This window comes from Chiloscyllium plagiosum, unplaced genomic scaffold, assembly GCF_037043375.1.
Source record: "Chiloscyllium plagiosum isolate Xiang-an unplaced genomic scaffold, Cpla_swu_hap1 HiC_scaffold_34, whole genome shotgun sequence".
In the NCBI taxonomy this organism is placed as follows: Eukaryota; Metazoa; Chordata; class Chondrichthyes; order Orectolobiformes; family Hemiscylliidae; genus Chiloscyllium; species Chiloscyllium plagiosum.
Genome location: NW_028270172.1, coordinates 37549081 through 37575078, shown reverse-complemented (window position 1 = coordinate 37575078; position 25998 = coordinate 37549081). Strand labels below are relative to the sequence as shown.

Sequence of the window (25998 nt, the reverse complement as noted above, 5' to 3'; positions counted from 1 at the left end):
GCTGGGGTGAGTTTGAGTTATTCCATCCTTGCCATATCTATGGAGGAAGTCCTGGCTATCTGGGTCAGACCTGCCTTTAAATAGAGAACTGAATAAGAGTAGAATATTATGAGAGGTATGTTCGCCTGTATATAAAATTTAATGAATAAATAAATGTGAAGAATAAAGAAAATTAGCAGTCAAGATTTACTTTTTAAGGGGGAGTTGTGGTCTTCCTAAACGCCAATCACAAGACCTTTCAGTAGAACTATATTTTGGGAGATGGTTAAAAACTTGAATATAATCCTGACATGCAGACCTCCACTATTTTTATGGAGAATGAAGTTTTTTAACCTGACATCAGAATATGTTGTAATACTAAATATTGAAATTTAATAAAATCTCCAATATTTTAAAGTATTTTCTCTTGGAAGAGAATTTTAAGCAGCTTCACAATTACTGTGTTTGGTATATTTAGTAACTCAATAGGCCCCACATAAACTGAAAATGAATTATGACGTGTAACTAGCACTGATAAGGCAAGTTGATCAATAAATACTTACCTGAAAGTTATTGAGTGGAATAGTGGTCTACTTGTTTCAGATGTAATAGTGTAACTGATTAGATTAGATTCACTACAGTGTGGAAACAGGTCCTTCAGCCCAACAAGTCCACACTGACCCTCTGAAGAGTAACCCACCCAGACCCATTTCCCTCTGACTAATGCACCTAACACTATGGGAAATTTAGAATGACCAACACATCTTTTGGATTGTGGGAGCAAACCCACACAGACATGGGGAGAATGTGCAAACTCCACACAGACAGTCGCCCAAGGCTGGAATCAAATCTGGGTTCCTGGCGCTGTGAGGCAGCAGTACTAACCACTGAGCCACCATGCCACCAAGTACTTGTCAATAGTTTTGTCAAGATACAACAGAGATTTCATGCAAAAGAACAAGGCATAATTCTAAAAAAAAAAGTTGTCACTCTGTCCCCAACAAGACTCACTGAAGTTTCTCAGCATCAACTCTACACCCTACGACCAAGGGATTAATTACCCTTTGTCATAGTTTCCGAGATATTTATCACAGACAGTTCACTTTTTGTGTGGCTCAATCTCTGTCCATTTGGGCTCAGAATTCGTTGTGAGTAAATTTGTGTCTTCATTCCCAGAGTGGTAATATATTGATGTGACTTGTCTGTCCTATTATACAACACACATATCATTCCATCAAAATCATTGATTGAAAATTATGTGGGCTGCAACACATGCTACCCTAATGGTGAAATGTAAAAATGTATCTTATTTAGTTTATCATCATCATTTCAACAAACACACGCATCTCAAAGTTATTCGTTGTATCAAAGTAAACTCATAGCTTACCAGTCTGTCGTCACTCCAGCAGCAGCTCAGCAGTGATCTCAGTACAATGCTAATGGGAAAGCGATGTTACAAGTTGGTGGCACTCCTGCCCCTGAGACAGCTGGTTCTGTGATTAACACCTACTTGAGCACCGCACCTATCACATCAAGGTCCTGTCTGTCCTCTCAGGTAGACATAAAAGATGCAATGGCACTATTTAAAAGAAGTGCAGGGTAGTTCTTCCATTGTCATAGCCAATATATGTATTTAAAGCAACATTAATAAAGCAGATAATCCAGAAATGGTTTGTCATATTTCCTGTATTACAACAGTGGTTATAGTTCAAAATCATATCTAATTGGTTGCAAAGAACTTCAACAGATCCTCAGTGCCTGAAAGGCACTTTTGTTTTCAAGATGTTTTTGCATTTCTGTGGATTTACGCTGGTGGATAATAAGGGGACACAGAATTTCAGGTCATCATTTTTCTCCATTGATTTGAAGCTACTGAACAATTATATTTGAGCCTCATTGGATATGTGATGTCTCCTGTAACTAAGAAGTCCAAGGTTTCTGGCTGAAAAATGGGAGAACACAACCTCCTTTCGACATGGAATTTCATTGCTTTGAACTCTCAACCTTCCAAGTAGATTGTATTTTTGTGGATTTGTTTTGAAAATAACACAAAAGAATTGCAGAATTCATTATCAGTTATATGAGTAAATGCCAGTTTAACAACTAATAAAGTGTAACAATATGGATAAGTATTAAGATCCAAAGGAGAAAGGAGTATTGATCAAGTTAAGTTACAAATTAAACATAATCTAACTAAATAGATTATTCCTCTTCCAATGAAATAGTAAACACTGTGAAAAGCTCAAAGTGGTCAAGCAGTATATGGGCCATATTTAATGGAGGTGGCCAGGATCACACCATAGGCTGGAGAGCCAGCAAGGCCCCCACATTTCTCCTTTAAGGAAAGCTTACCATATTAAGTGCAAATCAGGCAAGACACTGCCAGGCCTTCCCCAGGATCCAAGACTCCAGGGTGGAAGTCCCAAACCCTGGGTGCTGCTAGCAAATCAGAAGCCCCCCAGCTTTATTGTTCAACATTGCTACTGGGGAACAGTGGCTGTTGCGAATATTGCAGCGACCCAAGACCAAGTATTGTTTCTGAATCCCAAGCAGCAGATGAGTGATAACAGAAGGATATTTGCAGGAAAGGGAGTTGGGGAGATTATCAGTAGGTGCACCAACCTCCTCAGAGAGGGTCCCTTGATTATGCACTGAGTGCTTTTGAATAAAGGCACACTCACTCTCCCCACCCAGAAGACCACAAGCAACATTGCATGGGTTTCCTCGTCATGCTGTCCACATAATAGCCCTCTTGCCCACTACTGGGTTAATATCACCAGCTACGGGTTGTAGCCCTTAAATGCTATTAATTGCCATGCACAAATATTCTCAATAGAGGCACGAAAAACATGGGAACCATACTGGTCATTCTCCCACAAAATTAAAACCTTCAACACTAAACTCACCACAGTGGAGGGCCTTAAATTCCATCATATGCATCTGATTTGTATAACTTGTATACTTGAACAAAAGATTCCTGCTATATAAATACTAACAGATATATTATTAAAAATAACTTTAAGTTAATCTATTCAGACATATCTCTGGGGCAGGTAATACTTTGAGTTAGCAATACTATCACTGTGTCACAGGAGCCCCTTTCAAACCATTTTTCAAAGGACAGTGAGAGAGGCACCACTGTGATTTGAACTTAGGATCCTCTGTTTATGACAAAGGTGCTATAACCTACAATGATGGTTGGATTATAATATACCATTTGTTTGCAAATTGTTATGTTTTTTCATTCAAAGCCAACTGCTAGTATCTGAGCTGAAGAAAAGTGAGGAAGGGAAGGATGCTTTGAGCACAACATTTTAGCAAGACAGTTTTACAAATTCAATAAGTTTTCAGGCCAAATCAATATTACAGTAGACATCATAAAACATTGAAAAGTTGGCATATATTAAATGTTGTTAATGTTACTCAAATTTTATTAATTATTTCTTCCTTGAAAAATTGTTATTTAGAACAAGTGATGAATCGTGATCAGTATCTTTGTTCTGAGGCAAGGTCCCAGAAGAGTGGAGGGTAACGAATGTTGTGCCATTATTCAAGAAGGGCTGCAAAGAAAAATCTAGGAACTATAGACCAGTAGGCCTAACATCTGTGGTAGGTAAGTTACTTGAGAAGATTCTGAGAGGTAAGATACACATTTGGGTAAACAGGGTTTGATTAGGAGTAGTCAGCATGGCTTTGTGAGTGGGAGATCATGCCTCACAAATTTGTTAGCATTCTTTGTTGAAGTGACCAGGGCAAGGTGGCAGACAGAGTCTATATGAATTTCAGTAAAGCCTTCGATAAGTTCCACATGGTAAGCTGCTCTGGAAGGTTAGATCGCATGGAATCCAAAGGGAGCTGACAAATTGAATACACAATTGGCTTAATGGTAGGAAGCAGAGGGTAATAGTGGAAGAATGCTTGTCGGACTGGAGGCCTGTGACTAGTGAAGTGCCTCAGGGGTCAGTGCTGGGCCCATTACTGTTTGTTATCTATATCAATGATTTGGATGAGAATGCGCAAGACATGATTACTAAGTTTGCAGATGACATTAAAATAAATGGTATCGTGGACAGTGAGGAAGGTTATCAGAAATTGCAGCAGGACCTTGATCAGCTGCGGAAGTGGGCTAAGAAGTGGCAAATGGAGTTTAATATAGATAAGTGTGAGGTCTTGCATTTTCGAAAGTCAATTCTAGGTCGGAGTTTCATGGTGAATGGTAGGGTCTTAAGGAGTGTAGTGGAACAGAGGGGTCTTCGAGTTCAGGTTCACAGTTCTTTGAAAGTGGAGTCACAGGTACAAAGGGCAGTGAAGAAGACTTTTGGCACACTGGCCTTCCTCAGTCAGCGCATTGAGTATAGAAGTTGGGAAGTTATGTGTCAGTTATACAGGATGTTGGTGAGGCTGCACTTGGAGTATTGTGTTCAGTTTTGGTCATCATGCTATAGGAAGGATGTTATTAAATTGGAAAGAATGCAGAAGAAATTTGCAAGGATGTTGCCTGGACTCATTGGTCTTAGTTATAGGGAGAGGTTGGGCAAGCTAAAACTTTTTTTCTTTAGAGCGTCGGGGACTGAGGGGGGACCTTATAGAGGTATAAAACATCATGAGAGGCATGGATAGAGTGAATGCACTCAATCTTTTTCCCAGGTTTGGGGAATTGAAGACTGGAGGGCATCAGTTTAAAGTTAGAGGGAAAAGAATAAAAGGGAATCTGAGGGGCAACTTTTTTTTAATCAGAGGGTGGTACACATATGGAATGAGCTGCCAGTGGAAGTGGTTGAGGCAGATACATTAACAACATTTAAAAGGCATTTGGACAAATACATGGATAAGAAAGGATTAGAAGGATAGGGGTCAGGTGCAGGAAAATGGGGTTAGGGTAAACGTAAATTTTGTTTGGCATGGACCAGTTTGGGCCAAAGGGCCTGTCTCCATGGTAAAGGACTCTATGACTCTATTCATTCAAAGGTTATTACATACGAAGACTTAGCATTTATAGTTTTGATTACCTGTTTATTTGGGTTGATTTATGCATCAATATGCGATAATGTTTTAGTACAATGGCTGTATTGTATTACAGGCTTGGTAGCAGTTGCCTTTTTTATAATCCTATTTCATGCTGAAATATGGTATGATAAAGTGGGTAAATAGAGCTGGAATCCATGCCTGCAGATGACATGTATCAATACAACTCATATTGGCTGTTTGTGTCGATGTTGTGTTTTTTTGTGCACATTAAAAACATACACATTGAGCGCAAGAAGAGTCTATTTGGTCTCCCCATGCTTGCTTGCCATTCAATTAGATTATGGTTGAATTGTTTAAGGCCTCTACCTGTCTGTACTCTGACTCCCTTTTCAGCTAAGAACCTAAACAACTCAGCTTTAAAGGCATTCAATGAATCTGCTTTCACGGATCTTTGCGAAATTAAAATCCAACCCCAAAACAACACTGAGAAAGAAATCTTCTTTCTATCTATAATGAGAAACTATTCTGTTTTAAAACTGCAATCCCCTAGTTCTAGTCTCTGACACAAGGGGAAACATCCCTTTATTATTTGCCTGAGGATCTTATATGTTTTAATAGGATCACCTCATTGTTTTAAAATTCAAAGGCCCAAACTTTCCTTTCTGCTGCCGTCTAGGGTGCTATATAAGTACACGTAATTTTGCAACTGTCATGTTCTTATATGGTGCATAAAACATATGACAAAATAGTATGTTGTACTTGATGAAAATGAGCTGATGCAATCTAGAAATATGATGAAGATTTTTAAACAATTCTTAAATTGATTCCAAATTGAAACTATGGTTCTGTTCGCCGAGCTGGGAATTTGTGTTGCAGACGTTTCGTCCCCTGTCTAGGTGACATCCTCAGTGCTTGGGAGCCTCCGGTGAAGCACTTCTGTGATCTTTTCTCCAGCATTTATAGTGGTTTTGTCTCTGCCACTTCCGGGTGTCAGTTCCAGCAGTCCGTTGCAGTGGTCGGTATATTGGGTCTAGGTCGATGTGATTATTGATTGAATCTGTGGATAAGTGCCATGCCTCTAGGAATTCCCTGGCTGTTCTCTGTTTGGCTTGTCCTATAATAGTCGTGTTGTCCCAGTCGAATTCATGTTGCTACCACTTCAACGGACAGCTGGAACTGACAACCGAAAGCGGCAGGTACAAACCACTATAAATGCCAGAGGAAACGTCACAGAAGCGCTTCACTGGAGGCTCCCAAGCACTGAGGATGTCACCTAGACAGGGGACGAAACATCTGCAACACAAATTCTCAGCTCGATGAACAGAACCACAGCAACGAGCACCCGAGCTACAAATCTTCACACAAACTTTGAATTGAAATTATTCCATGATCTGATAATGCTCGAGTAAGTTTGGAGTGTAGGTTAAGTGACATGCAACATTTCTCAAAAATCTGATCTCTAATTGTTTTGTATCAACACTTGAGTATGGAAATCTAAAGTATTCAATCAAATCACAGGTATTTTACAAACTTGCTGCCAGTAAATGACCTTATGGGGTTTGTGTACAATTAGATCAATTCAGTTCTGGATTCTTGGTTGTGGGTTTTCAATCCTGCAAGTTCTAAAACTTGGTTTCCATTTTAATAAATATATCAATTGAACTGTCAGGTCCCAAAAATGAGCATATGACAATTAAATAGAATTCAAGATCATACGTGTACTTTATCTAAAGGTATAATTTTAGCATTTAAAATACTATAAATACAAACATTCTTTGATTTGTATAATTAGTCACCACTGTCTTGACAAGCACTGCAAAGAAGACAATTCTGGATAATTATTATATTTAAGAGTTTACATTCACAGTTCACTTTGATTCAGTAGTATTTGCAGGAAGACATTAAGATTTCATGTTGTGCTTGTGTTTTCACTCAGATTGTAACAATAACTTGTTTTTCTTTGGTTTTTGGATGTTAGTTGAGTCAGAGCTTTCATAGTTTGCAGGTGGGAGGTCTCTGTGTACGACTTTCAGTTGTACAAACAAGGTAGTTTTTCAATGGTAAAGACAAATACAATAAATTCGCTGAGTACCTTAGCTACATCCACTGCCACCATGTGTAGATCCCCTTTATAGTTCCTAATCACTCTTGTCCCTCTTCTTAATACCTTTTTTTTACTATTTAAATGACTAAAGAAAACTTCGGATTCCTTTTTTATGTCAGCTGCTAATTTTCTTCTCATGTCAGCCTCTCCTGTTTCACTTTTGCACTTTTCCTCTGTTCTTGTAATGAACGTGGTTCTCACCTTAATTACCAAACTGGCATCTGTCATATGCATTCTCTTTCTGCTTCATCTTATTCTCTACCTTTTGTGTTATGTACAGAATTCTTGGTTGATGCTGCATGACCTGCTGCGCTTTTCCAGCAACACATTTTTAAGCTCTGATCTCCAGCATCTGCCGTCCTCATTTTCTCTTAGTTGGCTCATCTGTCACCTTCATGGAAATGAACCTTAACTGAACCAGAATTTTAGCCTTTTTAAAGAGAACCTATAGTTCTTTTACAATTCTGCTTGTTAATCTTTGAATCTTATTGACCTGGCAGAGTTATGGTCTCACTCCACTGCAATTAGCCACTCTCCAAATAAATAATTTTACACTAGACTGTTCTTCTATGTATTGCGTAGCTTCATTATAATATATGTTAAAATAATTCCATCCGATTAGAGGATTGAAGTACTTGTCACATCTTTGAAATGTTACAAGCTGCTTCACTTTTACACACCATATACCTCAGCAGTCCCAGGAAGTGGCTCACCACCACCTTCTAAGTACTCAAAAGAATACAAAACTTTTTCAGTGGCTGTGCAAGTGGGAATGTTGTGGATGGGAGGATGTCAAGGCCTGGGCCTACGTCCCCTTCCTCCACCTTCCCTTTGATCTTTTTGAGATCAGTCAAAATGGATTTGGAAGACCATTTCTATTATATTTCATGCAACTTCTATTATACCACGCAACCCTGACCCTCGATCATCTCTGCATCCAGGTTGGTATAGTTCCTTACACAATGTTTAGGCTGAGTAAATTGGCATTTTTGCATTCACAGCTCAGTGCCTTTTCTACAACATCAGTCAAACCTAGCCCTGTCACTGTTTCCTGTTATTTTGTTGTTAATACATGTGTATAAATTGTCATTTCTCAGTTATCACTTTGCAGTTATCAATTTTTGCAATTTTACAAGATCCTTATTGAGAGGTGTACTGAGGAAATACTGAATTGTTAGAGCTTCTGACACTTGGATGAAACATTAAAACTTGAGGCCCTGTCTGCCTGTTTACATGGATGTTAATGACACTATGGCATTATTCAAAGAAGAGAAGTCTCCTGTACCTTGGCCACGATTTTTTTGTGCTAGTTGTCTGATCTGGCTGCATGCAGACTTTCTGCCAGATTTACCAAAACAATTACCACAATTCAAAAGTTTTTTTGTGAATATGAAAATATTGTATAAACACTTTTTTTAATAATCAAAGCTAGGGAACTGAAACTTAATTACAGAAAATCACAGCATACAGGAAAACAATACAATCAAGTACTTAAAAATGGCCTTGAATAAAAATAAATCTGAAAGAAAAGCTAACTGAATATGTAACTTCAACATGCATTCTGATTGGATTACCTTTGTCTTCTTCTATGTGCAATTTTTACTTTGGATTCCTATCACTTGACATTTTCTTTTGCCTCCACAATGGTAAAAAAAAAATACTTCTACATTTTAAAGCATTTGATCTTTGGTACGCAGGTTAAATTGATTTTGGTTATAATGATTCTGGTAACAATTAAGTGAAGAGGGCTAGCTATGAATGGTATTAAATAGTAAACCAATTCTTCAGACACCTGCATACCTAAATTACTCATTTTATGCAGTTGATTTCAAAATGTTTTAATGTCAATAAAAGTTCTGACAATTCACAAAAAAAACTTTATATATTGTTATAAATAATCTATATAGCATTATTGCTACATTGTAGATTTAGCAAGTGATGGTCAACTCTTTACTTTGAAGCAGCAGTTTCTGTCTTAAAAAAGCTGATAAAGAAAACCACAATTGTACCAAGCTATGAAGGCAAGCTGTAATGCAGGTATAAAGAGTTCAAGATCAAACTCTTTCTGCAATTATGATCAGCTCAGACGTCTTTTGGAAGGGAGTAATGAACTTGAACATTAACGGACACCCTCTTGCATCTGCCAGTTCTGGCAACAGAAGAAAACACAAATTACAAGTTAAAATCAGATTGCCAGTCTATTAGACCTGAGGCTGAGACACATACGCATGCAGCCTATTCATCTGATTGCAGATGGAGTACTTTTCGTGACAAGGAGTTCTTTTCAGTGTGATTCCAGCCTGACTTCCCTAACACAATAAGACGTTTTGTTCCTATTCAGTTGCATCAAGCCCGCCTTCACTCTCTGCAAAACAGAAATTTAAACATAAACACCCTTTCTGTCTCCCAGATGAAAAATAATTAACATATTAGCTCATTGTAATTATGCTCACTGTCAAATGTTTTTATTCCACTGTTAAGGAACCACTGCAGTGAAATGGACAGAACTTGTATGCACTTTTAGATTTGGCTTGTCAACTTATTTTGAATGCCTGAGTTAGTGATCCATGAAAAAGCTGAATAACTGCAGGAGCGCTTAACATTTAATTGTCCTAACAGGGGTCGATAGCCCAGTTCTATAAAAATACAATTTTGCTAAATGGATAAGAAATTATATTTGCCTTTTTTTGTTCCTGAACTCACCAGTGAATGGCTTCAAGTAAGAAGAAAACTGTGAAGCCCAGAAATCTGAAATAAAAATAAAAGTACAGACAGTAAGTGAATTTGTATCTGAAAATTTTGGACATAATATTTCACTAGAAATCTGATTAAATCTTCTTGCCGTTTGTTCATTCACCACATATACAACAACCCTCTATCGGGATTGAAACATGGAGGGAGGGGAAGCTGAAAACTTGAGAATCAGAAACCATTAAGAGGAGATATCATCTGAACAGAATGCAGAATTTGTCTAAAAATATATAAAATTAAATTTGCAATTATGTACAGGTTTGGAGACAAGGGGTGTGCTTGAGTGGATGGGAGGATGTGAGGTTGGGGACTTTGCCACCTTCCCACCTCTGTACACTGAACCCAGGCAGGAAAGATGGAGGGTATTCCTCCCATTCAGTATTCAATCAGCAGCAGGCAGAGAACTTATGGAAAGCCCAGCTAGTAAATCATTTTGCCCATGACCTCGTGGGAGTTTAGGAAGAGGGTTGGTGACCTCACCCATAGGCACTGTGTTAATTAAGGGACCCAGTACAAGGAAGGGAAGTGACTCTCTGAAAGCCAATTCTTGCTCTGGCTTCTGACTTCTCGTACCCACCCTTGCTGTTGACCGTGCAATCCCCTATCCTGCCCATACCCACATCTACCTCAGGATTCAGCGATGATCCAGTGAGTTCAATACAGCCAGTAGCATTACTGCCAGTGATGTTGGCAGCACTGGAGAGCTGCCAGCCATATTGCCAAGGCTGCTCAAATGACGATCTGATTATATTGTAATTGCCTTGACCTCCCAGAAAGAAGCAACATGGGATTCCATCAGCTCTCCAATCAGCGTGCAGAACCATTGTTGCAAATTGTGTATCTGTACTCATTTGATGATCAGTGACACTGAATATAAACTCAAAACTTACTTATCTTCAACAATGACAGACCCTAGTACTAGCACTGTATTAGATGTCATCACTCCTAACAGCTGAAATAATGCAAAGTACCTGAAACTGCTGATGGTATTAAATGATCAATTAATTGACAGTGTAATGATAAATGAAATTGCCAAGTTTATTTTATTAGATTAATAAAGGATTAAAACTAAACTTGCAGATTTGACTGACTCCATGTATTTTTTTCAGCATTTACAGTTTCTGCCTTAATTTCAGAATGCCTATATTCATATTTTCCTGGGGTGAGGTGCAGGATGTGATTGAGGCTGTTATCACTTTGGTGCTATTGAACATGGAAACATCTTCAGGCTTTGCTTGTCAACCTTTTGATGCATTGCAGAACTTTCTAGCAGAGAAAATATGAACACAGTTAATAGCGATGGCTAAATGTAGAACAAATTGATATTGGTGAATTTGACTATCTGTGATTATACCCTTAGTTCAAAATCAAAACTTGCACAGCTAAATCAAAAATAGTATGAATAGTCAAAATACTATTTTGGGGTAAAGTATACAAATACTAGCCTACCTTGACTCAGTCTTTTCTCCCGTGGTTCAGTCCCTGCCCACATATATCCATGATTCCTCTGACACTTTACGCCAGTTTCCCACAGCCACAGCTTAATATAATTATTTATATTAAGATTTAATTTTTGATCAAGTTCTGCTTTTCACTGCCCTGTTTCACACTGTTCTGCTTTCGCATTTACCAGTTAATGGGGCCTATATTCTCATTTAGCATTGACAGTTTCACCATTTTGGTTGCTCCCTCATCCTTTTTCTTGTTTCTGACCTTCCAATTTGTGGCCTCTCCCACTTCCTAACCCATCTCCACACGATTGGTTTCAACTTGTGGTCTCCCCCATTCATTAACCTATCCTCTTGCTGCCAACATTGGCTTGTAACTATCCCTGGTCAAGTATCGTTCTGCTGCTGCTGATCTGCCAACTCACAGCCTCTCCCAATCATTCATCCATTTTCTTGTTACCAAGACTATGACTTATGGTCTTCCCTGGTCAAAGATCCTTTCTCTTGCTACTGAACATTCTGCTTGTCACATTTTCCACTCCCAAACCCTCCTTCTTGCTACTGAGGCCTTGACTTGCAGCCTTTGTTGCTCCCTAATTCACAGTCTTGCTGACGCTGCCTCTCATTGAACCTCCTGCTCCCTGATTCTCACATTTGATGTTTCACTTTCCCAAACACTCATTGAGAGCTTCAAATATGCCTGTTTTGCTTCTCACCACTCATTTCCAGAGCCCTCACTCACAGCAATGGTTCAAGAGAACAAAGCTGAGAATGTGTCAATCTGGGATTAGGAGGTTCGATGAGAGAAAGAATTAGCAAGAGGGTGAGTCAGGGACTGGTAGAGGCCACTAGTTGAAGGGATTGCAGCAAGTAGGTGGATTCACTGGGTTACAGTGCAGGAAAGTCTGTCAATTGGAGACTCAGTATCAAGAGAATGAATTAGGGATTGGAAGAAACTGTGAATCATGGCTCAGTGACAGAAAGGCTCTACAAAGGACAGGGCATCAGAAAGCAGGATATGTGGTGAACACGAGAGTCTGGAAGCAAGATCGAGAGCAGATTTGTGGTAAGTAGCAAGCTATCAGAGTGTACGTTTTAAATACTTTTAAAAATTTATTTCATTTTACATGTTACAGGGGTTTTTGATTTTCCAAGGTGTAAGTTAGTGATAAAAGCATTTCAACATACAGTGTATATTGTTTTACTGTATTCATTTTCTCATCAGGGAAGTACTCGCGGACCTTACTGTAGCTTTTACATCAGCTTAGTAAGATTATGTGATTTGCTTAAAGCAATTTCGCTTAAAGTTGCACTTTTCTGGAATACAACTATATCTTTACTTGAGGACTCACTGTAATGCATTTGTATTGTGCTTAGTAGTACAGATGCAGAATCAAAAATTGTTCTATGTATAAATAGGATTACGTATACTTTATTATGTTTGCCAGAGACTAAAATGCAGAAGATTGTCCAAAACAATTTGAGATTATCTACACACTAAGCTATGTAAATCGGCAGTATGTGCCATAACTTACAGGCACAGGATGTGATTTCTATCAATCACCAAATAGAAAATTGATTATGTTACTTCTGGATACAACACTTATAGAATGTAATCACATAACATGGGACATATCTATTTAAGGCAAACAATATGCAAAACAATCTTGCCCAGTCATCCAATGCATCCAACCCTTTGGCCTTTATTTCAAAGTAAACAGAGTATAAATAGGTAGGGCTTGCTAAAACCATGCAAGGCAAAAGCTTGACTACACCTGGAAGACTGCAAATAGTTTTGATCACCTTAGCTAAGGAAAGATATACTGGCATTGGAGGCAGTCCAAAGAAGGTTCAATAGGTTGATTAGGTATGGATTCATGTCTTATGAGAAGACATTCAGTAATTTTGGCTTTTACTCAATTAGGTGTAGAAGAATGCAAATAGAAGAGCACAATCTCAGAGTAATGGGTCACCCAGTTATTATAGAGGGGAGGAGAAATTATGTATCTCACATTTTAGGCCAACTATGACATTTTTTTATCACTGTGGATCTGTAGAGGCTGAGTCAATAAGTAGATATAAGGTGAGGAAAGACAGATTTCTAATTAACAAGTGAATCAAGGATTATGGGGGAAAGGCAGGAAAGTGGAATTGAGGATTATCAGATCAGCCATAGTCTGATTGAGTAGCAGAACACACTCAAAATAAGCTGAACAGCTGACTCCTATTCCAAATTCTTATGGTGTTACGGTCGTCTAATATTGAACTATGGACCATGCCTTGAACTGACTCACTGGAAATAATGTAACTTTTCCATTTTAATTATCCATTTCAGAGTTGTCTGTTTATTTAAAACATTTGCAATTATAAATAATGAGAAAAATGTTAGAAATGCATCCTTACGTTTTGTTTGACTTTGGTTTGAAGGTAGTGAGACACTTTTCTAATAAGTTTAAATATTATTAGTGGCATTCTCAATACTAGGGTTGTATATTGTGGAAGAAGTTACAGAAACATAATGGTTTTTTGTTCTGTGTCCTACATTGTTAGTACTTATCAATGAAAATGCCACAAACTAACAGGAAAATTGCCATGTAGTCAAGATAACTGATTATGATTGATGGTAACAGAAACAGGAGGAACATTTGAACATTTTAAAAGTGAAATCTAAAAAAAACATGCTGTACAGAAAAAGAGAAGTCACATCAAAAGAAGGAGAACAAATGACCAAAAGCTTGTTAAAATCTAGTTTTAAATGAGTTTCTTAAAGGTGGAGAGAAGCTGAGAAATTTAGAGATGGAATTCCGAGCTTGCAGTCTAGACAGATATCATAACAGACTGTTGCTTAATTTTGAGAATAACATCTATTCAGGGTTGCAAATTTCTGCCATGGGAAGAGGCACATAACTGAACATGATACTTTTTGATTTGCAAGTCTTGAGGCGCATGGGTCAGGATGTCCCAAGATGTATAATGACTTAGAGTACAGAGCTGAGGGTATCCTGAAGAGAATTTTCAGTCATGGATGTTGCTGCTCAAAAACACCTTTGTGCCAACACAGGCTCAGTGACTTTCAAGATCTGTTGTCTGTATACAGGTTCTTGACAAGGAACTCCGTGGTTCACATCCCTATCCCTGTCACCAATTCTCCATTACCAAACAATTTGGTAAATGGGCTTTGGTAGATGCCTGCGCATGTTTTGTTTAAACTTCATTTAATAGGCAGATCTTGATGCACTGTCATTGTCAATACTATTTTCACTGGTTGGTGATCAGATTTTGCTGACATTTCAAGCTATGGTGTCTGTGAGGTACAGAATCTTCCTTCTTATGTTCGGTTCTTGAGGATCTTTTGGACTGCTCTTTTACCTATTTCCTCACCCCCTTTTGCCTCCATGATGGCCCAGCCGGTATCAAGGAGTTCCTGATGGCATGGATCAAGGGGTCGCTTGAAGGCACAAACCTCTTCATGTCAAGTTCACTATCCTTGGAAGGTGTACACAAATGTACACAAATCCAGTAGGGAGGAGGTTGAAATTGGGAGTTGCATCAACATTAAAATTGTCAGTGTGTTGAGAACTTGGAGGTTTATTGGACACAGTGTTGTGGGCTTTCGGAAGAGGTCACAGAACTAAAGATGAATGAGAGTTGGGGGAAGGGATGCCAGAGAGGTAGCAGAGGATAGTATCAGAAAGCCCACAAGCCATAGAAGTGTGGGTCTCTGCAACAGATGTACTGAGGCAGAAGAGGAGACAAAGATCGCCAATAATACAAAGGTTGAAAAAACCTTGTTTTCTCTACAAATTGCACACATCAGTACATGACCGACAGAAAAGCATTTTTTAAAAAAGCTATAACATTGTTTCTGTCTAACATTGATTTCTGTCTAGGAAATTCACCAACTTAGTGATTTTTTATTTAATGGCCAAAATGCTACTTTGAGAGCCTGTAACTCTAAGGTTCAGAGATTAGAGTTTTAAATATTATTGCACGAGCTGGGGTGGAGGGGCAGGAGACAGAAGTACTCTCACTTTCTTATGAACTCAGTACTTTTAAGATCTAAACGCCTAATGCGTTGCATTTAGTCTGGTAGCACCTTGGAGTGGGAGCTCATCTCTTGGAGACACAGCATTGTTTGGTACGCGGCTGTTTTAAAAAAAAATGCGAGTAAATATCTAAAACAAATGAACACCTCTGACTCCAGCAGATAAGCCCCGAGCAGATGGGCACTGCTTACCTGAGCTGGCGGGCGCCGCCGGCTGAGTCCCCAGGTGAGGCAAGCGGCGCGCGCTGGCACGTGCAGCACCGCACCTGCTGGCCCCGCCCCGCGCGCTACGCACCTGTCGCTGCTTGGACCGCACGTGCCTCTTTGATTGACAGGTCTCGCGTGTCAGCTGCCGCTCAGCCTCTTGTTGCTCCTCTCTCTCACACACACACAAACAGCAACAGCTGAACACAAGGGCGCTCGGCAACCGCAAGCAAAGGTTGCCATTGTCTGCCAAGCGCCTGCTTCCCCACCATCCTTTTGTCGGGCTGTAATTTGTAAGAGGCAATATAAATTGATTGAGGGTTGAATTCAAAGAACTCTAAAAACAACTTCTGTGTGCTTCTTAAACCCAGGAGTTACTTGTTTCTCTGAATAGGAAATCAACGTTGATGTATCAAACCACTCGTTTGGCATCTCTTAGATTTGCCCCTCCTAATGCACCATGGACAGGCATGTCTCCAAAATCCAAATTCTCGCAGATGCAGTGTGATATTTTTATTTCGAGATAATCCAATTTACTAACTTCGCCAGAAGCATCCTTCATAACCAGAAATAAAAAAAACTTGTTACCAGCAAAGGAAGCCATCTCACCAAGCAGGTTCTGATTTACCCTACCACCTTGCCAGGATAAATCTGCTAACTGCCCCGAGCTCTCTATGTCCTCCACTTCAGTGCAAACCCTTATGATCCACCTTAGCGGCAATAACTGGAGCTTATGACTGCTTGACATTTGTTTAATATCCTGCCATTTAATAATGGAAAAAGCAAGTGTTTGTGAACCGTTCTCTTTGAAAGTTAGCCCCGAGCCCTAGTTCATTTTTCTTCATCTGACATTTGTGTTTTGTCTTTTTTTGAAAAAAATTCAATTTTCCGGAATTTACATTTATGCATGCAACTTGACTCCACGCTACAGTTTCATTACTCTGGCTTGCTGGAGCAGCATTAGGTTTCTTGGCATGGCTCTGCCTTTGCAGGAAGCGATGTGAATTTAAGGGTTGAATTAACTTGTTCGCGGTCTCTCTGGTTCGGCTGGGGTCGGCGGATGGTGGGGGTTGCGGGGGGAGGGGGCTGGAGGCGGGGAGCGTATTTCTTGCCTGTTAATTGTCATTTCGGTTGGAGGTCATTGCTCTGACTGTGGATAAGTCACTGTTAGTGATCAGCGTTCTCTGGAGAGGCGCGCGGCTCTGATTGAGCTTTCAAGAAAAGGCTCCAGAATGAGCCAATTCTGAGGTTGTTCGTTCATTTTGAGCTCACAAATTGCTTTCTTTATCGCATTTACCAGGAGTCCGTCCATCCTTTGTGGATATCAAATGCTGCCTGAGGCAAATTCTGCTGGCGTTTCTCGGGTTGATTTGCAAAAGCAGCAATGCGCTTGTCCTTCCATGAACTATTGAGCCTTGAACGGCAACACACTCTGCGTACTTATATTTCTCCATGAATACACAATTTGTATGATTCGATCATTACTTGCTTGCAGTTAGAAACACCGAAATAAGGTTTCTGGTTTTAAAAAATATGTACTGGATATACAGTTACAAATGTGGGTGGTCCACAATGCTTTCACCTGCTAAAATTTGGTTACTTACTGCTAGGGAGAGTGGGGGCGGGGACGAGGACGAGCCAGTTGACTGAAGGCAAGATTCACTTTGTATCTCAAGGTTTCATTCATATGGAATAACAACCATTCTTTGATTGAAAGGAATGTTTAAAAACTTTTTGTTGACTGCCTATAATGTGGATTTTGTTTTGCCACAACCTGTTGTTGAAGAAAACGTGATGTATTTGTCGCTGAGAGATCGTTAAGATGAATAGAGTGAGCAGGAAATAGGTTTGGGTCAATTCTCAACTGACTAAAATGACAGTGAGTCAGCGGAGTAGATTCATAGAATCTTACAGCACAGAAGGAGTTGTTTGGGCCATCGTGCTTGTTCTGGCTTTTTGAAAGAGCTGGCCCACGCCAAGGCTTTGGTCCCATAACTTTGCAAATTTGGTTCTCTTCAAAGTCGCTACCAACTGTCAGTTGTCATGATTTGGAGATGCCGATGTTGGACTGGGGTGTACAAAGTTAAAAATCACACAACACCAGGTTATAGTCCAACAGGTTTAATTGGAAGCACACTAGCTTTCGGAGCGACAAACATCTGATGAAGGAGCGTCGCTCCGAAAGCTAGTGCTTCCAATTAAACCTGTTGGACTATAACCTGGTGTTGTGTGATTTTTAACATTGTCAGTTGAATATTCCCATCGAATCTGCTTCCACAACTCTTACAGATAGTACACTCTAGATTTTAACAATTCTTGTGTGGAAAACATCCTTCTAAATTTATATCTGGATCTTATGCCATTGATCTTTGGTTACAAATCCATTTACCAGTGGAAACAATTTATCCTTATTCATGCTCTGCTCTGAAGAACCACTCATGATTTAGAAATTTTCTGTCAGGGATCCCCTTATCTTTCTCTGTTCTGAGGAGAATGATCCCAACTTCTTGAATCTCTTCAGATAACCAACATCTCTCGTGGTACCATCTTTGTAAACCTCCGCTGTATCCTCTCTTAAGTTTTGATATTCATGCTAAAGTATGGTGTCCCTAATTGCCCGCAAAACTCTGACTGGGGCCTAAACAATGATTTGGAAAGTTTTAGCATGATATCTTTGCTTTTGTATTCAATGTACAAAAGGCAAGTATTGCATGTATGCTTTGAATGATCTGCCAACACGTTCTGTAACCGTGCAAATACTGTGAGCATGCAACACACAGTCTCAGTGTGACTGTGCTCCTTCACTTTTCCTCAAGGTATTTGAATTTAACTTAGAATAACTTTGCAGGTTGATCCTATTAAAGTAATTCCTTCATCTATACATAATTCTATATATATGTTGCAAGTCTATAATCATCAGAGCAGTGTTTCTAATTTTGATGGAGGTTTTCAATAGTTTTTGATTATGCTCTTGATTGTGACCCTAGTGGCATTTGTGCTATACCTGCTTATTCTTTCATGGGACATGCCAGCACTGACTATTGGTTTATAATTCACCTTCATCTGAGTGGATCACTGGGACATTTCAGAGAGCACTTAAGGGTCAAACTCATTTCTATGGGTGTGGAGTCATATGTAGGCCAGGGCAGGTAATTTCCTTGGGCAAAAGTGAGGACTGCAGATGCTGGAAATCAGAGTTTAGATCAGAGTGGTGCTGGAAAAGCACAGCAGGTCAGGCAGCATCCGAGGAGCAGGAAAATCGATGTTTCGGGCAAAAACCCTTCAAATTTCCTTCCCTACAAGACATTAGTGACGCAGATGGCTTTTTACAACAATAACTGTCATGATCACTGGCATATTGGGGAGATGGTGATGCTGTGCTAATGTGTACTAGTAATCGAGGAGTCCAATAGTTTGAGGGCTTAGATTCAAATCCAACACAGCAGCCAGTGGAATTTAAATTATATTAATAAATCTGGTATATAGAGCCATTTCTTTAATAGATATCAAGACAACTATTATAGCGTCATAGAGTCATACTGTACAGACACAGGCCCTTAACCCAACCTGATTCACCAATGGTCTTTGAGTGAAATCTGTAATCTTTGCTCAGCTTGGCTTACATGTGACTGCAGACTCACATTAAGGTGGTTGACTCTTAACTGACCTCTGCGATGGCCTAGTCAACCATTCAGCTTAAAAGCAAGTAGGGAGAGGAAGCAAATGACCTTGCCAATGATGGCCGTGTCCCATGTAAGAATAAAAAAGAATCCCATTGCAGAATCCATCTAGGCTGATTTCCCAGTGTAATACTAAAGGAGTGTTGTACTGTCAGAGGTTTAATGTTTTCGATGAATCTTAAATTCAGGCTGTCCACAACAAAGGCGCTGAGGATACATTTGAAGAATACAGGGTAATTTGTCATGTAATGGCTTGGGGAGTCTTCCTTCTTAGATTATCTGGCCATTATCGTCCTGATGTTTGTGTGAGCTGCCCCTACTTAGTACAACACTTCAAAAATGCTTTTTACACGGTAAAACGTATTGGGATATCCTGAGATTATGAACAGCACTGCATAAATCTAAGGCCGTTTTAAAACTACTCAGTTGTCAAATCATCACATTGTTGATTTGTGGAGTCTTACTGTGCAAAAATTGGTTATCACATTCCCAATGTTGAAACAGTGTGTACCATTTAAAAAGCACTTCCTTGGTTTTAAAAGGCTTTGGGATATTCTGATGACTGTCTTATATAAATGTCAGCCTTTCATTCCCAGTTCTTTTTAATCACTGTTGTGTGATAGCAGAGTAATCATATTTTACTACTCCCCCGCTCCGATATTCTCTGCCATAACCTTTAAGGCTAATAATTAAGTGTTAGTGCTGAAACGAACACGCCTTATCATAGGCGAAATGCACTTCAGTTTTAGTAAATATCCCTCTTAATCTCCGACAACCGTGCTGATATTTTCGGATTCAATATCTACTTCCTTCACCGGGAACATTCCTCACCTCCCTGTTTGATCTACGCGCCTCTGAATAATATTGTAGACCACATTTGCCGCGATCAGACCCCATTCAACAAAAAGCCCTGAAGACGTTCTGCTCGTCTTTTCAACCTGTGGGGTTCGAACGAGACGTTAACGCTTTCCGTGCTGTTTAAATTGCTGAGTGCTGATCCATTAAAGACATCAATCAACACGTATTAATAGTCGAGAACCACATTGTACTGAAACATGTTCGCGATCTAACTAATAAAACGTGTTTAAAGATGAGTCCGTTCAGATCAGTGCATGAATTTTTCACACATCCCTATCACTTCAGATTGAACCCCGAACCAAGTGCACCTGTTATTTTTCACGAGTGCTCTATTGGGCTGTACGGATCATTAGATCTACTTGATGATAATGTTGGCAAATATCTCCGCTATAGCTTTGGCAAGTTAGGCAAGGACCAACTTGTTTTACAGGCAAGATTGAATTAGCAGGAACCAGCCTCTTAATTGAGGGGCGATGTTTTGCTTTTTGTGGCTGCAGGGAAAACGCAGCCTTCTTCTGGTAGGTACAGTCCTCGAGAGATTCGAGGATTATTTTAGAAAACCCATTGAGCAACACGTGCACGTGCCCGTCTCTCACCTTTTTTGAAGAGCAAGACCATACAATAAACAATGCAGCTCTGATCAAACCTAGCTAACACAGAATGCCACATAAATTGTAAACCATAGTGACAATGAAAGGAGCAGTGGCTGGCAAGCAAAGGTAAATTGGGAAAATCCAGAAAAAGCCACTTTTTTTGTCTTTTGGGTTTCACAAGGCAACACAAAAAGCATCGCTCACTCACCTTATTTTCCCTCCCCAAAATAACCAGGACTGCCTGATGACTATATAGTCACAGTGCCGCCACCTAGCGTTGTATATTGGAGTCAACGCAATTTAAGTGTTAAAAGATATGTACAATCTCAATGTATCACATTCTCGATTCAATTTTTTACGTGCCTGTGCTTATATACAAACAAGTTGAAACCTTAGTTAATATAGCTCGACATATGTAACTTCTAGAGTAAGTTATGCATGTGGATAACACATAGGCTTCTGTTTGGATCAGAATCTGAATCCGAATTGGTTCGTTTATCGGGAGCCATAAGCATATTTTTACGAGAAAGAATTCGGCATATTTATTATTTTCGATGGTGCGATGAAAGAAACCAGTATATATATATTCGTTTCTACCGAATATATATTCACACCACATGTACCTTAGTTTAATCTTGCAACTGTCAATACGGTAAAAGGTGGTCGTCACCCGAATGTGTTTGACCAGCCCCTTCTACCATGCCCAGCCCACATGATGTGCTTCTTATGTTACTGCCAGCGTTTCTCCACTTATACGGAACGGCGGAGATGGATCAATCCACAGATGTCTAAGCCGACACGCTCAGGATGTTTCATACTATATAATACTGGACTGCAGAAATGAATCTTGTACAAAGAGTGACTGAACGGGCTCGCAATCGTTTATAATCAAAACGGGAGACATACACGCAGGCATAGAGAGATAATGGCAAGTCTCCCTCAGCAGTGTTTTGTGAATCAGTTTCAGTGTCTGGCATTCGCTCACGCGAAACTGCAGCGTAGCAACTCAGACACAGCATCGTGTCAATTGCCTGAAACTTAACATCAGCCGACTAGGGTGTATTTAAGTGTGCGAGAAAGCGAGAGAGACATCCAGGTAGAAAACTCTTGTGTGTGCGTGTTAAAATATAACACACAAAAAAAGGAATCCAGCTTGTGGCTGATTCGTGCCTGAGTCGGTAGGACGGACAAATGCCAGTCTGGGGAGAGGAAAAAGGCATAATGCAGCTTTAATGTAATGCCAGCGGGGAGGGAGAGAGGGAGGGAAGACTGAAGGGGGGGGTGGGGGGAGTGCATTTTACAGCCATGCCCCCTTTAAGTTGTTAGTGTAAACTCGAATGAGGTCAGCCACGGCGCTTCTCATTGCACGCGCCGCGAGGGCACCAGCCAATGAGCGTGCGCGGGGGCGGGGTAGGCCTTTGGAAGCGTTGGAAACAGACGCGATCCGAGTGAGCGACGGCCTCTGATTGGCTGGGACCGGGACACCTTTAACCGGACGTCACAATGCCTGGGACTGGATAAGAAGGGGAAGCGAGTTCGAGTCTGGTTTAAGCAGCAGACACAAGTTTTTTATATAACACAGTCTTCCCGCATGGTCAGAGGGGGAGGAAGGTTGTGCCAAAGTACATACACATTTTATACAAGAAACTAGGTTCTTCTCTGCGAACGCGAGGAGCAGCTTTTTTTTCTCAAAGCACAGCAGCCTCTGTGATAACAGGGAACAAAAGTACAAGCCAACCAAACTGCTACAGTATAAAAAAAGCCTTTTTCTTTACCCCTCAGTGCCCTCTATATATATATAAACAAAAAAAAGAGAAAGCATGGTGCAGCAAACGAACAACGCAGAGAACACGGAAGCAGTGCTTGCCGGAGAGTCGACCGACTCCGGCTCTTCCGATCTGGGCATAGCTTGTTCACCCGCGGCGGACTCAGTGGCATCGGATGGGGAGAAGACGGACGAGCCGAGCTGGTGTAAGACCGCCAGTGGGCACATCAAGAGACCCATGAATGCGTTTATGGTGTGGTCGCAGATCGAGAGAAGGAAAATCATGGAGCAGTCGCCGGACATGCATAATGCTGAGATCTCGAAGCGCTTGGGGAAGCGTTGGAAGTTACTGAAAGACAGTGATAAGATCCCTTTTATCCGTGAAGCCGAAAGACTGCGACTGAAGCACATGGCGGACTATCCAGATTATAAATACAGACCGAGAAAGAAGGCAAAAAGTGCCAGCAGCAAACCCGGAGAGAAAGGTGAAAAGATCAACACTAAACCCTCAGCTAAAAAGAGCAGTTGCAGCAATAGTAGCATTAGCAAACCTAGCAAAACGCACAAGATCATCCTGGGTGCGCTCAGCAAGTCTCCGATCATTCACCAGCATTCGCAGTCAGGCACTACAAGCATAAACACTACCAACCAACACTCGGTTTACAAAGCGCGGACGAGCCCCGCTTCCAAGCACCTTGTAGATAAGAAACTGAAAGAGAGGCGGTCGTTCAGGGGCCAGGGCACTACCTCTCCAGCCGCCGTGCCAGCCAGCCCGACCCTCAGTTCTTCAGCCGAGCCCAGCGACCCGGTCAGTTTCTACGAAGATCTGGTAGGTGGGACCAGGGTGCGGGTCCCAGATTCACCCGTCGACCAGCGCAAGCACCCTGGCAATTTGCGATCCATCTCACCGACCCCCTCCACCTCCCACTCCAGCTCGTCTTCGTCTATGGCCTCGTCTTCCGACGAAGAATTTGAGGACGACCTCATGGACCTTAGTTCCAGCCCCACTTTCGAGAGCATGACTCTGGGCAACTTGAGTTCGTCCCTGGATCGAGATCTGGAGTTTAATTTTGAGCAGGAGTCTGCGTCTCACTTTGAGTTCCCAGACTACTGCACGCCAGAGGTGAGCGAAATGATTTCAGGCGACTGGCTGGAGTCGAGTATTTCAAACCTAGTGTTCACGTATTAGAAAGCGACAAGTGAAAGAAGCGGACTGTTGCTGTTTTATCTTGGAGGGGGAGAAAAAGGGATCGTGAAATAAAATAATTGTGATCCAACTGCTGCAAAATTGCGTGATTCTAACGTTTGATCGCAAGTCTTCAGCAAAATGTAAGAAAATGTGCCGACGTGTTTTAGGAGCGACTGAGATTCCATTGAAAATAAAATGCCCAGTCTCGATTCTGGACTGAAAAGGAAAACCTGAAATTGATTTGCACGTACGGGAGGGAACGTGGGCTTCGCATTAAGACAGAAGGTTTAAAGCTGTGGGGTTAAATGAAATCGCCAAATCAAATTATATTGGTAGAGACAAACACGCGAAGTCAGGAGATCTACACGCGAAGAGAGTTTTTCATGAGAAGAATGGTGGCGATGGATTACTGTATTTCGCTGGGTTCATACCATGTTGTGCTGTTTCGTTCCAGATTCTGTACAGACTTGAACACTTAACTAGCGTTAGGGCGAATCAAATCAGATAGATGGCGCTGTGTATGATTCCTACCAAGTCACCAGCTCTTTTACCCCTTATCACTAACCCTACTCCAATCTGCGCTGGACTATATTTTCTGGACCAAAATTCCTTAAAAGTTCCATGTTCCACAACAATTTACAACAAACATGAACTTCTTATCACCGATGTTTCATCCTCGTTTGTTTTGTTTCCCTTGTAAATGCAACCAGAAACCATTTTATATGGATGTATTTATACTGGCCAAACATTTTGACTTTTTTTTCGTAGGCCTGTTAATTACCTGCACCGTTTTATCTCCTTCACTGAAGGGCTAGAGTTAAACTTTTAATTTTATATTTAAATGTAGACTTTGACACTTTTAAAAAAAGACAGAGAAAGATGAGACGTTTGATTATTTTCTCAGTGTATTTTTGTAAAAAATATAAAGGGGGTGTTAATCGGTGTTTATTGCTGTTTGGATTTCCTGATTATGAACAAAGAGGTCGATGCCAGAGCGATGCCTCTTTTTTTATTCCACATGTTTACACTTCAATGTGCAGGTTTTGTAGGCTGCGGTTACCTTTATGTTGGGACTATATTTGATGTTAAAACCTACACTGTCCCTTCCCGCCCACTGTAGCCTTTAAAAAAATGCCAACTTGATAGTATTTAAAATGGGAACGCATTCTTTTACCCAGAAACAGATGACCATTAAAGCTTCCTTTTACAATTTCTAATAGCTGCAGTCATCTTCCACGTATATATAAATAGTAGTAAAATATTAAGGGGAGTAGGTGAACAGTGATTTTGTAATTGTTACGATCCTTCTGAAGTTAAGCACCAACACAAAGAAAAAAGGATGCTGCAACTTCGCACCAATTATTTGGCGCTCCTTAAATAGCGCTCAACTACTGGATGTAAGATGTTGATTTGAGTCCGCGACACTATGCTGCGTTTCTCATGCTGTAATAATGATAATTATTATTAACTTGTCGGCTGAATATATTGTTTTGGCATGAAGCTAGCATATATAATTCCGAAATCAGGTTTAGCTGTTGTGTTTTATTTTGATGGGAGAGGGGTTTGCAAGAGAAGTGAGAACACCTTTGTACATTTAAATCTGTATTATATAAAAAAACACAAGGACTGTGTGTTTCTTCTGTATCCAAACTACCGTGACAGGCACTAAGGTAGCTACCACGAAAACAAAAAAATCTTGGTGGCTGCCCGATTGTTAGGGGTTCTTAAAAAATCTTTTATTTTAATTATTTTTAAATTTTTCATCCATCCTGTGCAATATACTGTGTATAGTCTGTCAGATGATCATGCCTCAACAATTTTTTTTGAAGGTCATGCCAGCTAATCGTGTCAAGTCACTGCCTGTCAGATTGTTGATATACTCTTGTAAATAGTCTTTTTTTTCTGAGAGAAGGAAATAAAATCAGCTGGAACTGAACCCTAATCACCGAGTCCCTGTTTTACTACAAAAGAGAACGGGGGAAGGAGATTGAGCGCCAATCTACTAAAAACTAGTTTACGTACACTAGACGTGTCTACGCACCAAACGTAACTAAAACATCCAAAACATTATTCCAAACACTGAAAATTACGAACTAGCAAATAAGTTCTAAAATCCCAACACGAAAGCACTGTCTATGTTTTTATGTATGCGAGGGGGGAGACAAAAAAAAGTCAGTAAAAATGTTAATTTTCACTTTATTCTTGTCAATTTCTAAATAAACATGCCACGCATCTCTCTATGTTGTCTGAGTGGTGTCTTTAACTCTTGTGGCATAGAGAAGAGTTGTTTGAGATGGGAACATTTAAAATTAGAGATGAGATTCTTAACCAGGAGATGCAAAATGTGAGCTTACATACGATAGTTCAGGAAAAGCTTTTTTTCCAAAAAGAAATGTCCGCCATGTCTCACTCAC

General features: G+C 40.3%; 1 protein-coding gene and 1 long non-coding RNA gene across 20 annotated transcripts in view; one reads left to right on the top strand and one right to left on the bottom strand.

Moving 5' to 3' along the window:
• Positions 1-25998, bottom strand: part of LOC122564379 (uncharacterized) — a 231353-nt gene that overhangs the window by 108430 nt on the left and 96925 nt on the right. For 10 of the 19 annotated variants that reach the window (XR_015752848.1, XR_015752853.1, XR_015752855.1 and 7 more), the window contains exon 2: positions 9755-9799. The exons of 1 other annotated variant lie outside the window; for it this stretch is intronic. This is a non-coding gene — a long non-coding RNA (uncharacterized LOC122564379). Of the gene's footprint in view, positions 1-6645; positions 9417-9732; positions 9800-15487; positions 15542-25998 lie in introns of those variants that run through there. 8 more of the 19 variants (XR_015752870.1, XR_015752856.1, XR_015752852.1 and 5 more) reach the window with 6 other exon arrangements.
• On the top strand, positions 22171-25824 carry sox4b (SRY-box transcription factor 4b). The gene has a single exon (XM_043719164.2). The coding sequence runs from the start codon at positions 22451-22453 to the stop codon at positions 23582-23584; it is 1134 nt and encodes a 377-aa protein (XP_043575099.1). The 5' UTR covers positions 22171-22450; the 3' UTR covers positions 23585-25824.